The sequence below is a fragment of the Lipotes vexillifer genome, unplaced genomic scaffold, assembly GCF_000442215.2.
Source record: "Lipotes vexillifer unplaced genomic scaffold, Lipotes_vexillifer_v1.1 scaffold824, whole genome shotgun sequence".
Taxonomy (NCBI): Eukaryota; Metazoa; Chordata; class Mammalia; order Artiodactyla; family Lipotidae; genus Lipotes; species Lipotes vexillifer.
Window position 1 is genome coordinate 148,019 of NW_006772197.1, and position 22,230 is coordinate 170,248.

At 42.5% G+C, this 22,230-nt stretch overlaps 1 protein-coding gene across 2 annotated transcripts in view; it reads left to right on the top strand.

The window, feature by feature from the left end:
• Nucleotides 1-22,230, top strand: part of RAB30 (RAB30, member RAS oncogene family) — an 86,491-nt gene that overhangs the window by 58,962 nt on the left and 5,299 nt on the right. For both annotated transcript variants that reach the window (XM_007447358.1, XM_007447359.1), the window contains 3 exons: nt 8,815-8,915; nt 12,246-12,329; nt 18,899-19,082. In XM_007447358.1, coding sequence (XP_007447420.1) covers nt 8,823-8,915; nt 12,246-12,329; nt 18,899-19,082 — 361 coding nt within the window. In that variant the 5' untranslated portion in view covers nt 8,815-8,822. The remainder of the gene's footprint in view (nt 1-8,814; nt 8,916-12,245; nt 12,330-18,898; nt 19,083-22,230) is intronic.

Below are 22,230 nucleotides of genomic sequence, written 5' to 3' on the forward strand. Positions count from 1 at the left end.
TAGGCTGATTTCTTATTTGCTATTACAAACATTGTTGTAATGAATATCCTACTCCATGTGTCTTCGCATATGTGTATCAGTATAAGTGTAGGACAGATTCCTAGGAGTGAAATTGCTGGGTTGGAGGGGTTATAATAGCTCTTTTAGTTTTAACTCAGTATTGCCCTTCATAGAAGTTGCATTGATTTGCCTCCCACCAGCAGTATTCAATGCCCCATTTCTCTACACTCTGTCCAGTACAGAGTGAATGTTGCCAATCTGATATGAAAAATGGCCTCTGAATACAAACTGATTATAGTTTTCATTATAAATTATTATTTATAATTATAAATCATTATAGTTTGAATTTACTCAAACTATATGAGTGAGGCTGATCTTTTCTTTTTTTTAAATGTAAGTACCATTTTAATTTCCTTCTTGTAAACTATCTGCTCATGTCCTTTGCCCTTTTTTTCTATTGGGTTATTCATTTTTTCTTATTGATTTGTAGGAACTCTTTATGCATTTAAGGAAATTAGCCCTTAGTTATATGCATTTCAGGTATTTTAGTCAGTTTATCTTTTACTGTTTTGCAATGCAGAATTTTTAAAAAATTAGTCAAATGGGTCAATATCTTTATTTTATGGCTTTGATTTTGAGCAATTCGTAGAAAGCCTGCCCCACTTTAAGATTTATATATTTATGTATATCCTGCTTTCTTCTAGCACTTTCATGTTTTCATTTTTAAAAATCCAAATCTTTAATCCATCTGGAATTTATTTTAGTATAACTCTCACAGAGTTCCAACTTAATTTTGTCACAGAAAAACTTGGATTTTGAATCCTGATACTTTTACTCATTAGCTGTGTAATTTTGAACAAATAGGTTAACTTCTCTGAACCTCAGTTTCCTTATCTATATATAGGAATAATAAGCCTACCTAGAAGGAGGAGATATGGGGATATATGTATATGTATAGCTGATTCACTTTGCTATAAAGCAGAAACTAACACACCATTGTAAAGCAATTAAACTCCAATAAAGATGTTAAAAATTAGCCTACCTAATGAGGTTGTTGAAAAAGTTAAATAAGATTATATATGGAAACAGCACAGTTCCTGGCACATAGTAAGTGTTCAAATCATGTTCCAAATACCCAGGAACCTGGGAAAACTGTGTTCACGCAAGGGGGAGAAGTTCTAGGTGCGTAGGATACAGAGGTCACCTTGCAACTCACCAGTGTGTGACTTAGGATGAATCACTTCATCACCTAAACCCTTGGTTTCCTCACCTGCCTAATGAATGATAAGAACCAGTTCTTGTTGGCAGGTCCAGATTAGATCATGTCTGTGAAAGCATTTGGTAAACTGTAAAGGGCCATACGAAAATGCTGGCGATTATGGCCTGATGAATGAGGAGCAGCCACGGCACAGGTGGCTGTTTGCCATCCCTGGCCAAGAAGAAGAATTAACTTACAGTAACTTGAAATTAGCAGCTGATGTAAAGCAAGTGAGCTGCAGCAGTTGATTAAAGTAATGTTTAGTAATTGCCTTCTAGTAATTAAGCAATAATGAGCTTCCTGAGACAGAACCTTGTTAGAGCAAAAGACAGATCAAACAGTTCCAATTCATCCTATACTTCTTGAACACAGCCAGTGGAGTATGCAGACACGAGTATCTTGTTGAAGCATGGTCCTTGTCTTTAAGGATAGACAGTAGGAGCAATAGATGTGTAGGGCACGGCCCCCTCCACCAGACAGAGCACGTGTGGATATGTACTTGGAGGAAGGTCCACAGTGCCCTGGGATTGTCCAGGAGGGAGAGACTCACTTGCTCAGCCCTGTGTGCCAGTTTGAACCCAGTCCCTGGAGTCTGGCCCAGATTCTGAAGAACTCCAGCTCAGTAATGCTTTCTTCAAATGTTACTTGCTGCCCTTTTTTATTCCTTGTTTGGTTGTTTTTGATGTTTCTCATGTCCTGCCCATCTTCCTCTACAGCTGGGGTTGTGCTTAGGGCCTCTGTTTCTACTAGACCTGATGAGTCAAATTTTCCCTGGGTAGGAGTTGCTAGATAAAATATGGAATGCCCAGAGACTTCCCTGGCAGTACAGTGGTTAAGACTCCACGCTCTCAATCCAGGGGACCCGGGGTCGATCCCTGGTTGGGGAACTAAGATCCCACATACTGCAACTAAGCCCACAAGCGACAACTACTGAGCCCGCGCGCCGCAACTAGAGAAGCCCGTGTGCCGCAACGAAGACCCAGCTCAGCCTAAAAAAAGTATGTCATAGGAAGTATTTGGGTCATACTTATATGCTAAAAAATTAGGACTTCCCTGGTGGTGCAGTGGTTGAGAGTCCGCCTGCCAATGCAGGGGACACGGGTTCGTGCCCCGGTCCGGGAAGATCCCACATGCCACGGAGCAAAAAAAAAAAAATTATTCATAGGTCCCATGTAATATTTGGAGCAAACATATTAAAATTTATTTGTTGCTATCTGAAATTGAAATTTAGCCAGGTCTCCTCTTCCTTCCTTCTTCCCTCCCTCCCTCTAGCAACCCTACCTGGGTAGCCCTGATTTCAAGTACTATAAAATAGCATTTACCACGCTAATGTTTCGTGGAGGCTTAGTAGCAAGGGATGTTAAAAGGTATTAATATAAGAAAAGATTTTTCAGCTAAAGTCATGTTTGGTAAATCCTGGATTAAACAGTTAGCCAGTTTTCTTCATTGTGGAAAATTTCAAAACTTTTTAAATCTCCAATATTGGGTTATAGTATTTAGTATTTCTCAGTTATGTCACTATCTTCCCCCTCCCCCTTCCTGAGTTTTTAGGGTCATAGGAGCAAGTGTTGAGTGAGGGCTGATGGCATTCTGGGTGTCCATTCCTTTTTTTTTTTTTTTTTTTGCGGTACACGGGCCTCTCACTGTTGTGGCCTCTCCCATTGCGGAGCACAGGCTCTGGACGCGCAGGCTCAGCGGCCATGGCTCACACACCCAGCCACTCCGCGGCATGTGGAATCTTCCCGGACCGGGGCACGAACCCGTGTCCCCTGCATCGCCAGGGAGACTCTCAACCACTGCGCCACCAGGGAAGCCCTGGGTGTCCATTCTTTCTGTAGACCGTGAGTTCTGATTCTGGGTTTTGGGAAAATAGCACTCTGTAGAAAACAAAAAAGCTTTTTGTAATATTATGATTGTTTTTGTTTAAAAAATACATAAATTAAAAAAACGCATAGATGTGAGAATATATATATTAAAAAAATTAGAAGGATGTATGCCAAAATATTAACTGTACTTACCCCCAGGTGGGGTGTGGGTAGGGAAAAAGATTTTCCCCAGGTGACTTTCTTTCCTTTTTGTTTGGCTATGTGCTCTGCAATCAGGTCATGTGACTCTTGTCAGAGGGTTGAGGAAAAAAAGTTTTTTGATTATTATATTTTTTGAAACATTTGATTATTATACATTTGATTATGAATCACTTTTCCATATATTACCTGATTTGCCTATCAAGCAACTCAGTGGTGTAGGTTCTAATACTATCCCGATTTTAGGGATGAGGAAACTTTACACGGCTCTCTGGCAGACCCAGTTCTCTTGGTTTCCTTCAGCACTCATACTGCCTCTTTGGGTTAGAGAAGGGGCAGCACACGCTGTCCTGGGGGAAGGGCTGTCCTAGGAGGGGCCCTGGCGCCTGTTCACCCACCCCTTCCATTTATAGACCAAGGTTGAGACCTTGAAAGAGAAAAGGACCTGCGTGAGACACACGGTTTTTGAACAAGGACAAGTCCCCCGAGTATCATTTTCTTGGGCAGGGGCTGGGGGTCGGAAGGCAGGGCAGGGATCTGGCCCTGTGTTCACCGGAAGCCTTGACTTTATCTGTTACCCTGAGCCCAAAAGGGCAAGGGGAAAAAATGTTCTGATGTACAGCAGTGAATACAGTTTGTTTTGTTTTTTAAAAAGGTCACTTTGATAAATGGTTTATGTTGCCAAAATCACATTGCTTAGAATTTTTTTCCTTTTAAGCTTTTCATAGTACATCTTGCTTCCTTATCTTTTTTAAACTTGTTTTTTTCTTTTCTTCATCTATTTTTCCTTTTTTGAATCTTCTGTACCTATCCATTTATTTAGAGCTATTGTGGTGATGATGGTATTTGAGGTTTCACTTGTTTATCTGAGTAGTGTTCCTGTTTATATTCCCTGTGCCTATACTTGGTTACAGGGACAAATGGTGACTGAATTGTGGATGTGGTTTTCTGGGCTTGGAGGACATCATGAGGAGCTGTGCTTGTATGACCTAGAATCAATGTGTGGTCCTTTCAATGTGGGTGCGTTGCTCCTAGACCAGGGAGGTTCCAGAACACTGCAGCTCCAAGGGACCTCAGGGCACATTCAACTGACCCTGCAGCCTTCATGGCAGTTACAGCAATGCTGTCAACCACGAGGCAGGGGGCCGCAACATCCTATTTCAGTAGGAGCAGGGCTCTGGAGTCAGATGGATCTGTCTTTGGGTCCTGGTCCTAAGGCTAACTAGCTGCATGACTTTAGGATAAACTCTTTATGCCTGTTTCCTCTGCAATGATTAGGGATGGTAATCATAGTACCCTACCTCATACGGTTGTTGTGAGGATTAAATGAGTGAATACATGTAGAAGAATACCTGGCACACAATAAACATTGAATGAAGTGTCAGCTATTATTAACAATAATAGAATATACAGTTCTTAGAATTGTGCTTGGCCAGTAGCATATCTTGTGACATGTTTGCTCCCCAGACAAGGTGCAACTTTTGTTGTCAGTTTTAGGGCTGCGTGTAACTAACTGCTACTGAGTGGGATCCCCCTCCTTGGATGCTGTCTCATCACTTGGTGATTGGTGATGCCTGAGCTGTTACATTACTTCCCAAACAGAAAGGCTTCCTCAGAGCATAGTTTCCAGAGATTCTTGTGAGCTTTTCATCCAGCAATGTGTTTTCTATTAGAAACAGAACAGTAACCACAGCCAGTAACCTGGAGTTTACAGTCCAGCCTTAGCCACAGGCAGCCTGCATTTCTAAAGAGACCAGACGCTTTTTCCCCCAGAAGTTTATTTAAAAAAACATTTAACGGAGCATTGAAATAATTTCTTATAGAAAGGAGAAGGGCCTTCACTTTTTTTTTTTTTTTTTTTTTTTTGCGGTACGCGGGCCTCTCACTGTTGTGGCCTCTCCCGTTGCAGAGCACAGGCTCCGAACGCGCAGGCTCAGCGGCCATGGCTCACGGGCCCAGCCGCTCCACGGCATGTGGCATCTTCCCGGACCGCGGCACGAACCCGTGTCCCCTGCATCGGCAGGCGGACTCTCAACCACTGTGCCACCAGGGAAGCCCGGGCCTTCACTTTTAGTCTGTGGCTTGCTCCAGGTGGTCTCTACCCAAGACTTGACTATGAACGTGACTCTGGCCACGTAACTCTTTGCCTTCCTTCTCTGAAGGTGCCTAATTTGGGCACTTCTAACCTTCTCTTAGGAGCCCTGTTTCTCAGGTCTTTATTTTTGGACATTCTTCTCTCGATTCTCTGCTTTGTTTCTTTGACCTCTGCCAAAGATGGAGAAATAAATGTGTTGCAAACGATCTAAGCACAGAAAAAGAATGTGGCCCAGTACTGTGTTCTCTTTTTGTTGACTTAGGAAGCAGTGAGTTGTGGTCTGCGTATGAGCCACAGAGCCTCACATCTTCCTGCTCTCCTTGCACCTAGCCCTGAGATATATTTCCTTTTCACTTTTAACAGCTTTATTGAGTTTTAATCCCTGCGTTTTTAGCCAGAGTCTGACCTTGGTTCTTATTTAAACTGCTACAGTGTGGTAGAAAGAGTTCTGGATTTGAAGCCAGAGGGGAAGAGAAAAAGGAAATCACATTTATTGAGTCTTACCCTTCATCATTCCATTTCTTCAGATCTTTCTTAAGATGCTATTATAAGCCAGGCATTGTGAAAGTCGCCGTAGGGCAGTGCTTCAGGGATGTGGGAGCTGGACCCAGGCTATCTGGGTTTGAATTTCACTTCCATCAGTGAAGTGGGACCCACCGTTAAGTAGGACCTTAATGACTTCTTATTTAACTTCTCCTGTGCCTCAGTCTCCCCATCTGTCAAGTTAGAATGCTAATGGTGATGATAGGGAGGGGCTGGGGTCAGGGCTCAATCAGACAGAGACTTCACTGCTCTCATGCTGCTCACAGCTGTGTGTGCACGTGCACGTGCATGCTGAGGGATGAACTTGGAGTGTGAGACAGATATAAATAATTAAGTATAGTAAAACTTGGTGAGTTACTATAGGGCAGGGGAGGGGACTGTGGGAGCATATGGCAGTGAGGCTTCTTTTGATGGCATGTATATACCTTCTGAACTTGAAGTCTGGCTGTTAGCTTTATGACTTTGGGTGACCCTCAATTTACTCACCTGCAAAACAGGTAACATAAAATACCAGCCTCATAAACTTGTAAAAACAAATGGAAATAGACATAAAGTGCCAAGTATAGTGCCTGGCATATAGTGAGTTCAGTGACCGTTTATGGACCCAGATTCTTTTTTTTTTTTTTAAAGAAGATGTTGGGGGTAGGAGTTTATTAATTTATTTATTTTTGCTGTGTTGGGTCTTCGTTTCTGTGCGAGGGCTATCTCTAGTTGTGGCAAGCGGGGGCCCCTCTTCATTGCGGTGCGCGGGCCTCTCACTGTCGTGGCCTCTCTTGTTGCGGAGCACAGGCTCCAGACGCGCAGGCTCAGTAGTTGTGGCTCACGGGCCTAGTTGCTCCGCGGCATGTGGGATCCTCCCAGACCAGAGCTCAAACCCATGTCCCCTGCATTGGCAGGCAGATTCTCAACCACTGTGCCACCAGGGAAGCCTTGGATCCAGATTCTTGACAGGGAGATATTTTTCCTTCACAGTCCCGGTGAACAGAGACAGAACCCCCTGGGCTGCCACCTGCACGTTGGCTTGGCCGTCAGTCATCTTTCCAAGGATCATTGGAATCCGCATAGAAACCACATTTGCACACAGGGAATCTACTCCCCTGGCTCCTTCACAAGTCTCAGTGCAGTGGACTCCCCTTCCATCCTTCCACCCTGCAACCCTCAGCCCTTTGAGCTTCAGCTGGCTGGTAGGAGTGACCCTGGGCTGCTCTAGCCTCCCAGGCACCCTTACGGTCTTGGGCTCGCCGATCATCCTTTTCCTCTTCCTCCAGAGTCTCTCGGGCTTGTTCTGCCTTCACCTTATGAAATGAGTTTTTTTCTGGTTTTCTCAATTTTATTTAACTTTGTTATTGTTTTTTAAAAATTTATTTATTTATTTTTGGCTATGTTGAGTCTTCGTTGCTGCCCGCAGGCTTTCTCTCTAGTTGCAGCGAGTGGGGGCTACTCTTCGTTGTGGTGCGCGGGCTTCCCATTGCAGTGGCTTCTCTTGTTGCAGAGCATGGGCTCCAGGCATGCGGGCTTCAGTAGTTGTGGCACATGGGCTCAGTAGTTGTGGCTTACAGGCTTTAGAGCACAGGCTCAGTAGTTGTGGTACACTGGCTTAGTTGCTTCGCGGCATGTGGGAGCTTCCCGAACCAGGGCTGGAACCCATGTCCCCTGCATTGGCAGGTGGATTCTTAACCACTGTGCCACCAGGGAAGCCCTGTTATTGTTTTCTATCTTTTCTCATGTTGGTTTCAAGGGCAGAGACTGTCTCATCTCTGTATTTCCTATGGTGACTAGCACAGTGCTGTAGTAGGTACTCAATAGACAATAATTGTTTTTACCCGGATAGGGCTTTATGGTTAACCAAGGCTATTTTGTATAGTTTTTTTTTTTTTTTCTTTCAAATCTGCACCATAGTCCTCTGAAGCAGACAGAGCAGGTAGTATTCTTTTTAGCACAATTAAGAAACTAAGGCCTACACTTCAGCCATAGGTCCATTGATTATTTAATTCTACAGAGAAGATATTTACTGAGTGTAACTCCGTCCCATGGGCTAGGAAAATAGAGCTGAAAGACATCATCCCTTCCCTCAAGGATGAGGCAGACGTTTGAACAAATAATTGTATGAAGTTTCAGGACAGAGGAACAGTGAACGTGTTTATTGGGGGAAGATCAGCGAAAAATTGAGAGAGAAAGAGATGCTTGCATTGGTCCTTAAAGGGTTGACTTCACAACACAGAAAGGGTGGGTGGGAGGGCATCCCAGGTAGAGGAAATACCATGTACACAGCCTATGGGAATGAAAAGACCAGCACCTTGGGAGATACTGCAGCATCAGCAAGACTGGCAGGAGGTGTATAGCAACGGGGTGGTGATAGAAGGGAAGATGGCGGTACTCCCACCGGTAAGACCCCAAGACCCCCAGGGCTTGCAGGAGACTGGAAGCTTCCTCCCTTTGTTCAGTCTCCCAGTTTCTAGCCCTTCCTCCCAGAGGCACTCACAGCATGTACATAAACCACCTTTCAGCTTTGGATGGGCTCCCCTTCACTCTGCTTCCTTGCACCCCCAGCTTGTCTGCACAGAGATTTGCAATCTCCTTTTGATGCTAAAAGAAAACATCTTATCACATGAGAGACCTGCGACCTGACTGCTTGGAAGAATAAAGTTTACCAGGTGAAATGACCTCTGTGTCATTTGCTCTTTGTGGCATGAGGTGACTGGGAAGGAATAAAGTCCGTCTGTGACCAAACACCTGTGTTCCTCTCTCGCTGGCAGGGTCACCAGAGGGGAGCGTTAAATTGCTCCTCAAATGAGTCAGCCCTGCTGTTCCCGAGGAGACGGGCTGGCGCAGCTTGAGCTCTGTGGGCAAGTCTGACCAGGCCCATCTCACTCGTGCCTGTGTTTGCATTGCAGCTGTGTAAATGAGTATGGAAGATTATGATTTCCTGTTTAAAATTGTTTTAATCGGCAATGCTGGTGTGGGGAAGACGTGCCTAGTCCGACGGTTCACTCAGGTAAGAAGTCTGAAGTCTGGGGTCGGGTTTTTCCATCTGGCCTTCGGGGTTAGGGGATCCTGACAGGATGGGTGAGTGGTACCCACGCCAGCCTCTTGGCTGCCAATGCTTAACGAGCCCTTTGCAAGTGTACCAGCTCCATAGCCTAGTCTAGAGGGTTTTTTTTCGACATTTAAAATTTTTCATCTTAGTTGAAGTCTCAGCAACAGTGAACATGACCACTATTTTCTCTGTGAAATATCCTTTGCTCTTTCTTTTTTGACTTTTTAAAAAAATTGAAGTATAGTTGATGTACAGTATTATATTACAGGTGTACAACATAGTGATTCACCACTTTTAAAGGTTAGACTCCATTTATAGTTGTTATAAGATGTTGGCTGGATTCCCAGTGTTGTATAATATATCCTCACAGCTTATTTATTTTATATGTAAGAGTTCGTATAGACTAGAATTTCTGAACCAATTCCAGGGAGCACGGCTCAGTGGGTCTCCACCAGCCCTCCCACGCCTCTGATGGCTTCTTTTAGTAAAAGGGATGAGTGGTTTTGCTTTCAGTCCGCAGTATCAAAAATAGCTTATCAGATAAAAAAAAAGATTACTCATTAATAATAATCCAGAGGTGGAAACAAATGAATCTGGATGTCAAGTTAAACCTAAATGTTAACTTTTTAAAAACTCAAATTCAAATTAAACCCCTCAAGCTCCCTGCTGGTGCCCTCTCAGTTCCTCCCAGAAAACTGATCAAATCGTTTTGGTTTAGAACCAAATATGCTGATTTTTCTAATCTATTCCACGGGAATGAAATGAGAACAGTGAAGGACTATTTGAACTAAATTAAATGTTCCCTCTGGGTTGAGTCCTTATCATTTGTTCTAAGTACAAGTTCCCTTTGGGGCTGCCCTTTTGAGAATTACTGCCAGAGATTATATACCTGATTTCACACAGAAATGGGTGGGAAATCATTCTGAGGTTGACCTTCTTCTGTGTTTTCCCGGAAAATTATGAATGGCATCCTTTTCAGGATTTATCATGCATGCATCTTGCATTTTCATAAAGTGCTAACGGGGAGGGTTGAGAATAGCTCTTCTGTCTAAGGCACAGGGCAACCTGGTGCCCAGGAGAGAACACTGGCTCGAGAGTGGAGACACGGGCCCCCGTCGCAGCTCTTGCCCCGTGAGCCTGGGGAAATTCCGCCCCTTGCCGAGCCTTCCTGCCTCCCTGTGATCTCCAAGGCCCCTTCTAGCTCAGACAGTCTGGTTCTCTGGAAAACTGGAGAGACAGATTGGTTAACACACATAACTTGAGGGCAGAGAGTCACCTTTGGAAATGTCAAGGTTTTTCCCATGATAATGAACGCAGAATAGGACTTTTTACTAAGCCATGGCCTGGTGAAATCAAAAGTAACAAGCTGACAGGCATCTGGGCTCAGTCAACCGCCATGGCGTAATATTGGAAACTCCAACTGGTTTTACTTCCCCCTACCATTAGTAACCTTTCTGCTTTTGGCAGGAGGACAAGACTGCAGAGATGTAAAGTTTTCAGTCCCTTTGTCAGAAGTTTCCTTGACCTTGTCTAATGACTGAAAGTTCCCTTAGAGACTTTTCAGCCCGCTCTTCTCATTTTATAGGTAAAAAACTCAGGTCTTAGAGGGATGAAATGACTTATTAGCATCTCATATCATGTTAGTGGCAAGGCTAGGATTAGAATCCAGATCTTCCAGTTCACAGCGTGATATTTTGTATCTTTTGCATGTTCTAACTTCTGAGACCATAGGAGTCTGGCTTTTCTTTTTAAAAGCATAATTCTTGTCATTAGGGGTAAAAATACTTTGATTTTTAAACAGTAATTTTTACCAATAAGCACACCACCCCTTATTTTTCTTTTCTGTTTACTTTTTACCCCTCCCAGTCCCTCAACTCCCCCCAAAGTTCATATTTCATAGACAGGATTATGTTTAGTTTTGTTATTTAGTAGACAGTTAAAATGAATTGGATTCAGCTGTTTTTGAGGCATGAGGAATTGGGGAACAAAATGATGAGGGAGACACTGGGAAGGATTTGTCTTATTTTTTGGCATTTGTTATACTGCAAAACAGCTGGAGCTGTAAACTTGAAGCTTGGCAGCCTTGTGTTTGAGCCAAACCAAAATAGAAGAAAATTGATTCAATATTTGTAAGCAAAGTTGTGAATGTTTATATTTACGTCTTTTGCAGACGTGCAGTGGAACCGTTTCTGTTGGCCTGATGCTCCGTCTTTTAAGTTCAAACTTTAATTAAAGAACTCTCTTGTTAGGGAATGACTTAATTAAAGATGCCCCAGTCTTAGCTCCCAGAGCAAATAAAGTCCATTTTACTTTAATTTCTGGAACTTCTGGCGTATGAATGTGAAGAGGGAAGAGAAACTAGGTGAAGGGTTCTTTCTTGATAGAATTCCTTCCCACTTCAACTCCCTCCCTAAGCTTACGGGAAATATTATGTGACAGTAAATTACATTATACATGTAATTTTACTAAAATCATACCTTTCTAGTTCAGCTTCCAATCTGATGTAAAGCTTTGTTTTGGAATACTTACATCAGACCAGAGAGAAGGACTGGTTTGCCTAAGGTCACTCAGAGATCCTTAGGCTGCTGCCTCCTGGTTTGGTGCTATTTCTACTATACTGTCTCCCTGGATAACTGCTTTTCTTCAGTTATCTTCCCAGGGTCATTGGCCCTGATCTCATATAGTTATATCTGTATGGTACAGAAATAGTTATCACTCTCAGGGCAGATGGAAATTCAAAGGATCACTGTCTCATTCATGTTTCTTGTGTTGAGTTCTTGTTTGTTTTTTCATCTTGGTTGTTCACCCTCATGGCTGTCCATGCCCTAGACTAATAGCCAGTTTTAATCTTCCTTGATCTTACCTTTTAGAGCACCTGTCCATTCTGCCTCCACCCAGACCATCCCGATCTCATCCCTGCAGCTCCGTGTCTTATCCTTGTGTCTGATTTTTCTGTTTCATTCTTTGAAGTCAGGTCCCCCATCCTTTCCCAGTTCTCTTCTTTTAGCCTCTCTGTCTGCTTCCTCCTTTCTTTGTCCCCCTTTCCCCTTCCTTCTTCTTTCAGCATTTCTCTCTCCCCCATTCACCCTCCTTTCTCCTCCCCTCAAAACATACACACAAAGTTAAATTAAACAGGGTTCCCATGACACTAACCAGAGTTCTCTCTTCTACCAGTTAACTCAGCCAAAGGAAGGAGCTGGTGATGGGTAGTAATGGGGTGGGGTGGGGGGAGAATCTCATTTAATTGAAAGATTTGCTTATTGTTATTTTCTATTATTTCTGCTTTAGGGTCTTTTCCCCCCAGGACAAGGAGCCACAATTGGAGTTGATTTTATGATTAAGACAGTGGAGATTAATGGTGAAAAAGTAAAGGTAAGATACTAAGTGTTCAATAAGGGTTTCATTGTGTTGTGTGAGAGGAATTAGTGTTTTCATAACACTTATTAAATCACCTAATGGAAACCCACACTGAAAATAACACACTCAGCCATGGCAGCTTATTTCCAAACAGAGTTCCTCTCTTCCGTTTATAGGGGCGGGAAGGGGTTATGGGTGATGTGTTTACAAATGGGAAGACAGCGAGAGAAGAGCTAAGGCAAGTTTGTCCTGTCTCTTGTCATGTCAGACTTCCCTGGTGGTCCAATGGTTAAGACTCCGTGCTTCCACTGCAGGGGGCATGGGTTCGATCCCTGGTCAGGGAACTAAGATCCCACATGCCGTGTGGCGTGGCCAAAAAATTAATTAAAAAAAAAAATAAAAGCAAACATTGGGTTGGCCAGTCATGCCGCAACTAAAGATCTCACGTGCCACAACAAAGATCCCGCATGTGGCAATGAAGATCCCACGTGCTGCAACTAAGACCTGGCACAGCCAAATAAATAAATAAATAAATAATTTAAAAAATAAATGCCATCTGGCTTTCTTTAGGAAAAAAAGGAAATACAAAGGATCATAAGAGACTACTACAAGCAACTGTAGGCCAATAAAATGGACAACCTGGAAGAAATGGACAAATTCTTAGAAAGGTACAATCTCCCAAGACTGAACCAGGAAGAAACAGAAAATATGAACAGACCAATCACAAGCTCTGAAATTGACACTGTGATTAAAGAACTCAAAAAAAAAAAAAAAAAAAAAAAAGGAAGAAATTTCTTTTGGGGATCTCTTGAGTTGGGCCATTATGCAGAGCTATTTCTTCTTCTTTTTTTTTAAAATTGGAGTATGATTGCTTTACAATGTTGTGTTAGTTTCTGCTGTACCATAAAGTGAATCAGCTATGTGTATACATATATCCCTTCCTTCTTGGACCTCCCTTCCCCCACCCCCATCCCACCCATCTAGGTCATCACAGAGCACGGACCTGAGCTCCCTGTTTCTTCTTAATAGCAGCTTCATGAAAGAGCCTCCTGATTCCTACATTCATTATGGGTCATTCTGTTGTATGAATCATGTATTAGAATTATTCTGTCTACCACCCTACCCCTGTCCCTAGTAAGGGAGAAATACTAAATGAAGGGTCCAGGAAGGGTCCATGATCTGCCCCGTCCCCTTTGTGGCCTCTGGATGGTTTGGTACCTGTATGAGCTGTGGTGTCTGAGTCCAGTAACAGGAGAAGGGAGGTAGTATTTTTCGAGTGCCCAATATGCATCAATCCCCCTGCTACCTGTTTTTACATTTAACTTAATCCTTATTGAAAACTCTGTGAGGTAAGTGGTAAATTGTCTTCATTTTATAGTTTTCAGAGAGGTTGAGTGACTTATTTATGCACGGCTACCCAGTTTAGCAAGGGAGGTAGGCAGGATCTGAACTGGTTTTGTGTGGGCCAGTGTACCCCACTGCCTCCCTGGCAGGGGTCTCTACTGCTCTGAGAGCAGGGGAGAATGGAGGCATAGTAAGCCCATTATCTTGGAGCAAGGAAAGCGGGAGGTGATGGAAAGAAGTGTGCAGTAATTACTTGGGGGATTTCCCTGGCAGTCCAGTGGTTAAGTCTCTATGCTTCCACTGCAGGGGGCATGGGTTCGATCCCTGGTCAGGGAACTAAGATCTCACACGCCACGTGGTGTGGCCAAAAAAGAAGAAGAAAAAAAAGAATAAATTACTTGGAAGGAGGGTAGAGATACTGATCTTTGGCACTGTGCCCCTCAGAGTTAGTGAAATTCCATGGTCAGATCTTTCAGAGCTGAGTCCCATAGAAAGAAGGGGTGACCCTGGCATCAGCAGCACAGTGAGGACCCTGGCATCAGAGTTCCAGCCAGATCCCAACCTCAGCATCCCAAGTTTGAGTCCATGTCACTTGCATTCTTCTCCCATAGGTACCTGCACTCCCACCTTCAGATGCCTCAGGAAGGGCAGAGAAGCTCCGGGGTGCTCTTACAGCATGTCACAGACATACAGAGATGTGTTTAGGCTCCTGAGTGGGGGACAGTATCTTTCCTAGTGTCTCTTCCAGCCCTGACTCTTCAAAGGGTTTTTTTTTTTTTACTGCAAAGACATCTACACCAAATACAATAGTGATGGAGAGCTGGAGGCTCTGGAAAGTAAAAGCAGGGTGTGGAATCCACATAAATGCCAACTGGAAAGGTCAGAAAAACTGTGCATTGGGGTGGTGAGAAGGAGCTGGGTGGGGAGAGAAGGGAGCCAGGCGTGTGCACTCAAGAGGCGGCGGCAGGAAGAGCCACTTGTAGTTCTCTCTTGTTCCAGCAGAGGCAGGTGGTGCCATCCCAAGGAGCTGAGTTAAGATAACTTCTGTTTTAGGCATTGTATTTCTAGATATTTGGGTTTCCCATTTATATACATATATATGTATGAGTTCATTCCTTTGACCAGAAAGGTTCATGCCTGCCATATGCCAGGCCCTGGGAATAGATAGCAGTGAATAAGAAATGGTCCCCATTGTTAAAGAACAGGCTTATTTTTCCTTCCTGAATCCCCAGATTTAGGTATTACATTTATGCCACTTTCCGTGAACCATAACCTCATTTTTAAGTACTTATTATACTCAGCTAAAATCCATCTTTTTATAGCATCTAACTCTACCACGAGACCACAGGCTCCCCAAGAACAAGGTTTATATCTTACTCAACTTTGTATCACAGTACAGTGCCCGTTCCCATCATCACTTTAGGCCTCTGGACCTTCGCCTATGAGAAGTGAGAGTTGGTTCATCTCCGAAATCCAGTCCTAATTAATTTTCCTGGAATTTTTTCTAGCCGTATATGTAGAATCAAGATAGAAAATGACCCTCTTCAACCACATTAGTCCAAGGGTCTCATTAACACTTGGACACGTGAGGAGAGCAGCCCAGGCTTCACTAAGGAAGCAGTCGTTGTCTTATTATTGTTGGTGTTCTTTAACATTTACTGAATACCTCGTCTTGGTGAGAGTTAAGTGTCTTTTTGCTAGTAGTTTGCAGGCTTTCTCAGGGCCCCATAGAGCCAATGGAAAGAGAATCCACCCATGGTTTGTACAGGATCACCCACCTGGCGAGTGGCAGGGCAGGACCAGAACCCCGGTTTCTCTCCTGACTGCTCATCATCCACCCTCAGCCTCTCCTACAAGTCCCATTCTTTCTAGGATGACTCCCAACATCACAGGCAGCTAAGCAAAGGTGTTAGAAAGATTCTCGTAGCTATTAAGTCTTAGTGCCCAATCAGTAGAGGCAAAGTTGAGGAAGAGGCCCTTCTCATAAAGTGGTCTGTATTATGAAGGTGACCTTGGGTAGAAAATATAATTAAAACTTATATAGAATTTTCTCCTCACCACTGATTTTTTTTTAGCCTATCATGAATTAATGAGTAATAAGCAAAACTCTAAGCTCAGTCTATGACATTTTAACCTTAGGAGATTAATTATAATAGAAGTAGAAGATTTGCTGGATTTTTCTCTCATCAGGTATATGCTGCATAGATAGGAAAGTCTTGAAAGTATGCATATGTATTTCCTCTCTCGGCCATCTGTCCATCCTTTCGTTTATCCAGCCATCCTGTGTTAGGGTGGATGCTTTGTGCCAGGCACTGTGTTAGGTAAGGTGTCTTTGTTCCCTAGTAACTTACTGTCATCTTGCTGAAACGTTTCATCTGTGAAATCTTCTTTAATACTTTGCTAATCATTTAAGCAGAATGAATCCATACTTCCTTTGTGATTCCACCATCCTTTGTTCATTCAGTTAGCCATCATTCCAATGTGTCCACCACGTACCATGGCCTGTTTTAGGAAGGCAGTAGGGGTATAAGGTTAAATAAAAGGCAGCCCTTACCCTTAGAGAACCTAGTCTAACAAGGGGACATAGTAGTAAACCAATGATTGCAGTACGTTCTTGTAGCAGTGAGGCAATAGAGGTGTAAGTGGTGGTACAAAGAAGAGAGTAGACAACGGTGCAGCCCCATACTGGAGGTGAGAGTGGTTAGAAAGCCCAGGGCAGTGGTATTGAGAACATATTCATGGACATAAGACTAACACCAGGAGACACTCTCCTGCTGGCCCCTCTTTAATAAAACATCTCATTTCTTACCATGGTTAGTCAACTATGTATTCATCCTCCCTGTACTAGGAGCTTTTTGAGATCGGGGATCGTGTTTTATTTATCTTTGCATCCTGTCTGTGCTCAGCACAGTGTTCTGCATCTGTTAATGATCTATAAATGCTGAAAAAGAGCAAATGAATTGCAGAGAGAATAGTGAAACCAAGTTGAATAATAAAGGCAGTGGAATATGGATCTCCTCAGGAATTAACCATAAGGCTAGAAACAGGCAGCCTCTTTGGGAAAACAGCCTACATCTCAGCCAAGACATACAATCACTATTCTAGAAAATATCTCAGTGGTTTTCATTCTCAGAGCTGTTCTCAAGATGTGCCAGTCATGAGAACATACTGGTTTCTAATGATTGGCAGTATTAAATCCAATCACCAGTGTTTTTCGAGGTTCCGTGCAGCATTAAAATAATAGTCTCTTGTTCTAAGACACAGCCAGGCAGAGGGGAACCATGTCCCTATGTTTGAGGCAGAGAAGAGAAGTAGCTTTTGTCCTGGCAAAAGCTGTAACATCTGTATGGTTGCCTTCAGCATACACAGGCTTTCATGTACATCATCAAAGGGCAGCTGTGACTCCAAATCAAAGGAGAGCCTGTGTGCCACTGATTGGTGGCAGGGACCACCGGTCTCTCATCAGTCTCCTCAGCTAAACTGGTCTGAGCAGAGGGTGATACCAACTGCCTCATCCTCTTTGGATGCAGATGTACATTTAAATCAGTCTCTGGCAGCAAAGCAGCACGGTGTATGGACTGAGTCCTCTCCTGGGAGTCAGAAGGCCTGGAGTCTGCGTCCCAGCCTTGCGAGTAACCTGTTAATGAAAGAGAGGCATACACTTGCCTACCTCACTGGGTTGTTGTAAGGATGAAATGAGACCGTGAATAAATATTTGAACATTTACTCTTTGCCAGGCACTGGATTTGGTATAGGGGATAACGGAGAGTAAAATGGACCCCAACTTCCCCCTCATGAAGCTTTCAGTCTAGTGAGGAAGACGGTTCTGAAACAAGTTATTACAAGTAACTAAGTGATTCAAGTGTGTCAGGTGCTGTGAGGGAGAATTAGAGGGTAGGTTGCAGGAGAGATTATTTGGGGGTGGGGATGGGGAATCTGGCCTAATCTGAAGGTTCCAGAAGGTCTCCCCTGAGGAAATGATGTTCTGTTAATGGGAGGGAAGGCATTTTGTGACATGTGAAATTGATGCAGTTAGAAGGGAAGATTGTTGTTGGTGTGATTTTTCAAGGTCTCGGATTTGTTCTGCACTCAGCAGTCGCTCTGGGGAAGAGTTCTCTTTCAGAGGTCTGCTCTGTGCAGGGAAATTCAGGTTGAAGTGAGACGTGTTTTACCTTCTTTGTTATTAGAACCATCAGGTAAATGACTTCAGCAGGTTTGCATATTATTAACCTCTTTTTATAAAGAAGCCACCGAAGCCCAAAGAGATTAAGTGACTTGCCCAAGGTCACAGAGCCTCCAAGTGGTGGAGAGAAATTATTTTCTTTGCCTGCCATGGCATTGTTCCTGTTTTCATTAACAAAGATAATACCTTAATATATTTGAATGGATTTTTTTTTCCCTCTCCAGTTGCTGACTGAAATGCCAACAGTCACAGTGACAGCTTGCCCTGGATCCCGACTTTTGTAATAAGGCATTATGATTAAGAGCAGGGACTCTGGGACCACACTGCCTGGTTGAATAAGCTCTAGGATATATTGGCTGTGAGACATTGAGCAAGTTAATTAATCTCTCTGTGCCTCAGTTTCCTCATGTAAGAAATGGATATAGGAATAGTACTTACCTCATAGAGTTGTTGTGAGGGTTAAGTGAGTTATTCTATGTAAAGTGTTTAGAATAGAACTTGGCATGTAAGTGCTCAATAGTTTGGTTGTCTTTTTAAAATTTTTTTATAAAGAATAGAAGGGATTGCTTATGACCAAAAGGAGAACGTTTGAAATATGTTATATGAATGTAAAGCTTTAATAAGACATAGGAATATACTTTCTGATTTAGAAAATAAACAAAATGGAAAATTAAAGATATGAGCAATGAAGAGTCTACAGATTAAAAAAGCAATTCTTATGGGAAATAGGCTTATAATAAAAATTAAGTAGATTATAAATACCCTAATTTCACCTTTTAAATGAAGTTATACAAAAATAATCTAAATGCCTTTAAAAAAAGAAAGGGGAAACTCAAAATAATTTAACAAAGAAAAAAACAAAAATCAAAGTGAATCCCTATCTTTAACCAGGCTCACCCAACAAATCTTTAAAAAAATTGTAGGTGCCTTTTTCTCAGGGCAAAAAATAACCATGAAATTATTTGGGTGAAGGTGCTTCTGTTTCTAAACTAAAGCAAGGCAGTGCTGTCTTTCTCTTTTGCTTCACCAACCTGATCCTTCTCTTATGCCTTTACAGCTCCAGATCTGGGACACAGCAGGTCAAGAGAGATTTCGGTCCATCACCCAGAGTTATTACCGAAGCGCCAATGCCTTGATCCTCACCTATGACATAACCTGTGAGGAATCCTTCCGTTGCCTTCCTGAGTGGCTGCGGGAGATAGAACAATATGCTAGCAACAAGGTCATCACTGTGCTAGTGGGTAAGTAAGGACTAAAGAGGAGGGACATTGATTTGTGAGCATCAGAGAATTTATAATCACATAAGCCACATGCCTTGGTACCTTCCGAGAGTATAGTCTACAGCTGTATAATTCATGTGGTCAACATTCAGTTCTTCTAAATGAAATTGAAGAGAAAATGAAATAGATCCTGTCCCATGGTGATGGTTTAGAAAAGTAAAGTAGAAAACGTTGCTGATTGATTTTCCTATCAGTGCAGGCTCTAGGGAAGAAGGTGGATTGCCACGAAAGTTATGTGGGCTGCTAAACATTACAAAAAAATCTAGGCCATGGAAACTGCTGGTCTAGAAGTAAAATATATCTACGTTGATAAGGAATTCATTATTGAAGCAATTATTTTTTGCCTAAAAAATGGACTTTGGTTAATATTTTCCCTTCTTACATTTATACTGATGTGAAAGATGCTAATTTTCAGAAAGAATAAGGGAAATTCTGCAGTTTGTTTCCTCTTGTAGGAGGGTAGAACCTCTATTTAGTATGGGGGGAAAGCAGAAAATAACCCATGTTTTTTTTGTGGTGACAAATGCACCCATTAAAAATGAAATTGAGGCGAAACAGATTAGATTGTTAAAAATCCTCTACTGGTGATGGAAAAATGTTAATAATATTTGGTTGTCAAAATGTTTTCTTCCTGAGAATTCCCTGTCAGTCCAGTGGTTGGGACTCCGAGCTTCCACTGCAGGGGGCACAGTTTTGATCCCTGGTCAGGGAACTAAGATCCTGCATGCTGTGCTGTGTGGCCAAAAAAAAAAAAAAAAAAAAAAAAAAAAACAGTTTTCTTCCTAAGAAGGAACATTGTTGTATATTCTAGAAAGACCTGAATTTTGGAAATCCAGTAGAGAACCTCAGAAACATTAAGCTAAAAATCATGGTTAACAGTAAGTTAAACACTTTATAGAAAGCGTTATAGCTAGTGTATATGTGCCAGGAATCATATTAGGAATATTATGTGTCATGATCCCAAATTTACAGATGAGGAAAGCAAGGCTCAGACAGGTGCAGTTCTTTCCCCAAGGTCACTCAGCATGTAAGACTGACTTCAAAGCCTGTGTTTATCCAGCTGTAACGTGCTGCCTTGTAACAGATTGCTGGACTTTTCCTTCAGGCTGCTGGGTTAAGTATCTGCCTCTCTATGAGCTAATGCTCCATGCTCGGTCCTGAAAACCCTCCTGCACACTGGAGAACCTTTGCTGTTGAAGAGCTTGAAAGACCTCCACTTTGGACATAAAGCCCTTGAGAACATGAGTCAAAGCATTACTACTTGGGATTCTATATAAAGGAAGTTAAATGAAGATATGAGGGGACATGATCAGTCAGCTCAGTATGAAAGAGGCACTACCTTTTTTTTGTTTTTTCACGGTACGCGGGCCTCTCACTGCTGTGGCCTGTCCTGTTGCGGAGCACAGGCTCCGGACGCGCAGGCTCAGCGGCCATGGCTCACGGGCCCAGCCGCTCCGCGGCATGTGGGATCTTCCCGGACCAGGATGCGAACCCGTGTCCCCTGGATCGGCAGGCGGACTCTCAAGCACTGCACCACCAGGGAAGCCCGGCACTACCTTTTTATTTATTTTTTATTTTAAAAAAAGTTTATTTATTTGTTTATGGCTGCATCGGATCTTAGCATGCAGGATCTTTCGTTTCGGTGCGTGGGCTTCTCTCTAGTTGTGTGCGGGCTCCAGAGCACGTGGGCTCTGTAGTTATGGTACACGGGCTCAGTAGTTGCAACACAAGGGCTTAGTTGCCCCGTGGCATGTGGGATCTTAGTTCCCCGACCAGGGATTGAACCTGCTTCCCCTGCATTGGAAGGTGGATTCTTAACCACTGGACCACCAGGAAAGTCCCAGCACTGGCCTTTTTTTTTTTTAACATCTTTATTGGAGTACAATTGGTTTACAATGGTGTGTTAGTTTCTGCTTTATAACAAAGTGAATCAGCTATACATATACATATACATATATCCCCATATCTCCTCGCTCTTGTGTCTCCCTCCCACCCTCCCTATCCCACCCCTCTAGGTGGTCACAAAGAGGGGTGATCTCCCTGTGCTATGTGGTTCCAGCACTGGCTTTAAAAAATTTTTTTATTATGGAAAAATTTAAACATAAGCAAACTAGAGAAAACAGTATAATGAACACCCATATACCCATCTCTCAGATTTGATAATTAACTCATAGCCCATCTTATTTTATCTTTTCCCCATCTCTTCTGTCTGCCTTCCCCTTCAGATTATTTTGAAGCAAATCCCAGATGTCATATTAATTCAATTTACATTATTTCAGTATGTATCTCTATAAAAGATATAAAAATTAAAAAAAAAGAGAACCTAACCACAATGCCATTTTCACACCTAAAAAATATTAATGAGTCCTTGATTGACTCATCCATCAGAAATTTATTCAAATCAAGATCGAAATAAAGGTCTGTATGTTGTAATTAATTTTTATGTCTTTTGATTCTCCTTTTAGCTGTAGCTTATCCCTCCATTTTTGCTCCCTGGGAATTTATTTGTTAAAGCATTTGTCTGTCCTGTGGAGTTTTCAAGTCTGAATTTTGTTATTTCACCCTGGTGGTGTCATTTGATATGTTCCTCTATCACCTAAATTTCTGGCAGATATGTAGGTAAATCTAGAGCCTGGTCAGATTTAGGTTTTGTTTTTCGTTTTAGCAGATATACTTTATAGTTGGTATTCCAAGGTACTGTTCTCATAGGACAGTCAAGAAAAATGCTTGATTCTTTCTTTTCCATTTATTACTTTCCAAAGTAATGAGTTGGTTCCCTAGTCTTCCAAAAGCAACTATTGAAGTTTGTTTATATTTTGAATATTGCTATAGATTTAAATATATTTGATGTATTCTAGCCCCTTGCAATTATTATTATTGATGCTTCAGTTGTTCCGACTTTGACAGTGGGAGCTTCTTCAAATGGGTTTCTGAGTCCTTTTGACATGACCCAGGAATCTTTGATAATTTTCTTGATTTCTGGGATGACAAGTGTTCAAGGCACATCCAGTGCATTTCCTGCCCCAGACCTGGAATTAGCCATTTCTTCAGGAAGCACTGTTTCTTTTCAATGGGAAGTTGTATTTAAAGGCTACAACCAAGGTGATAG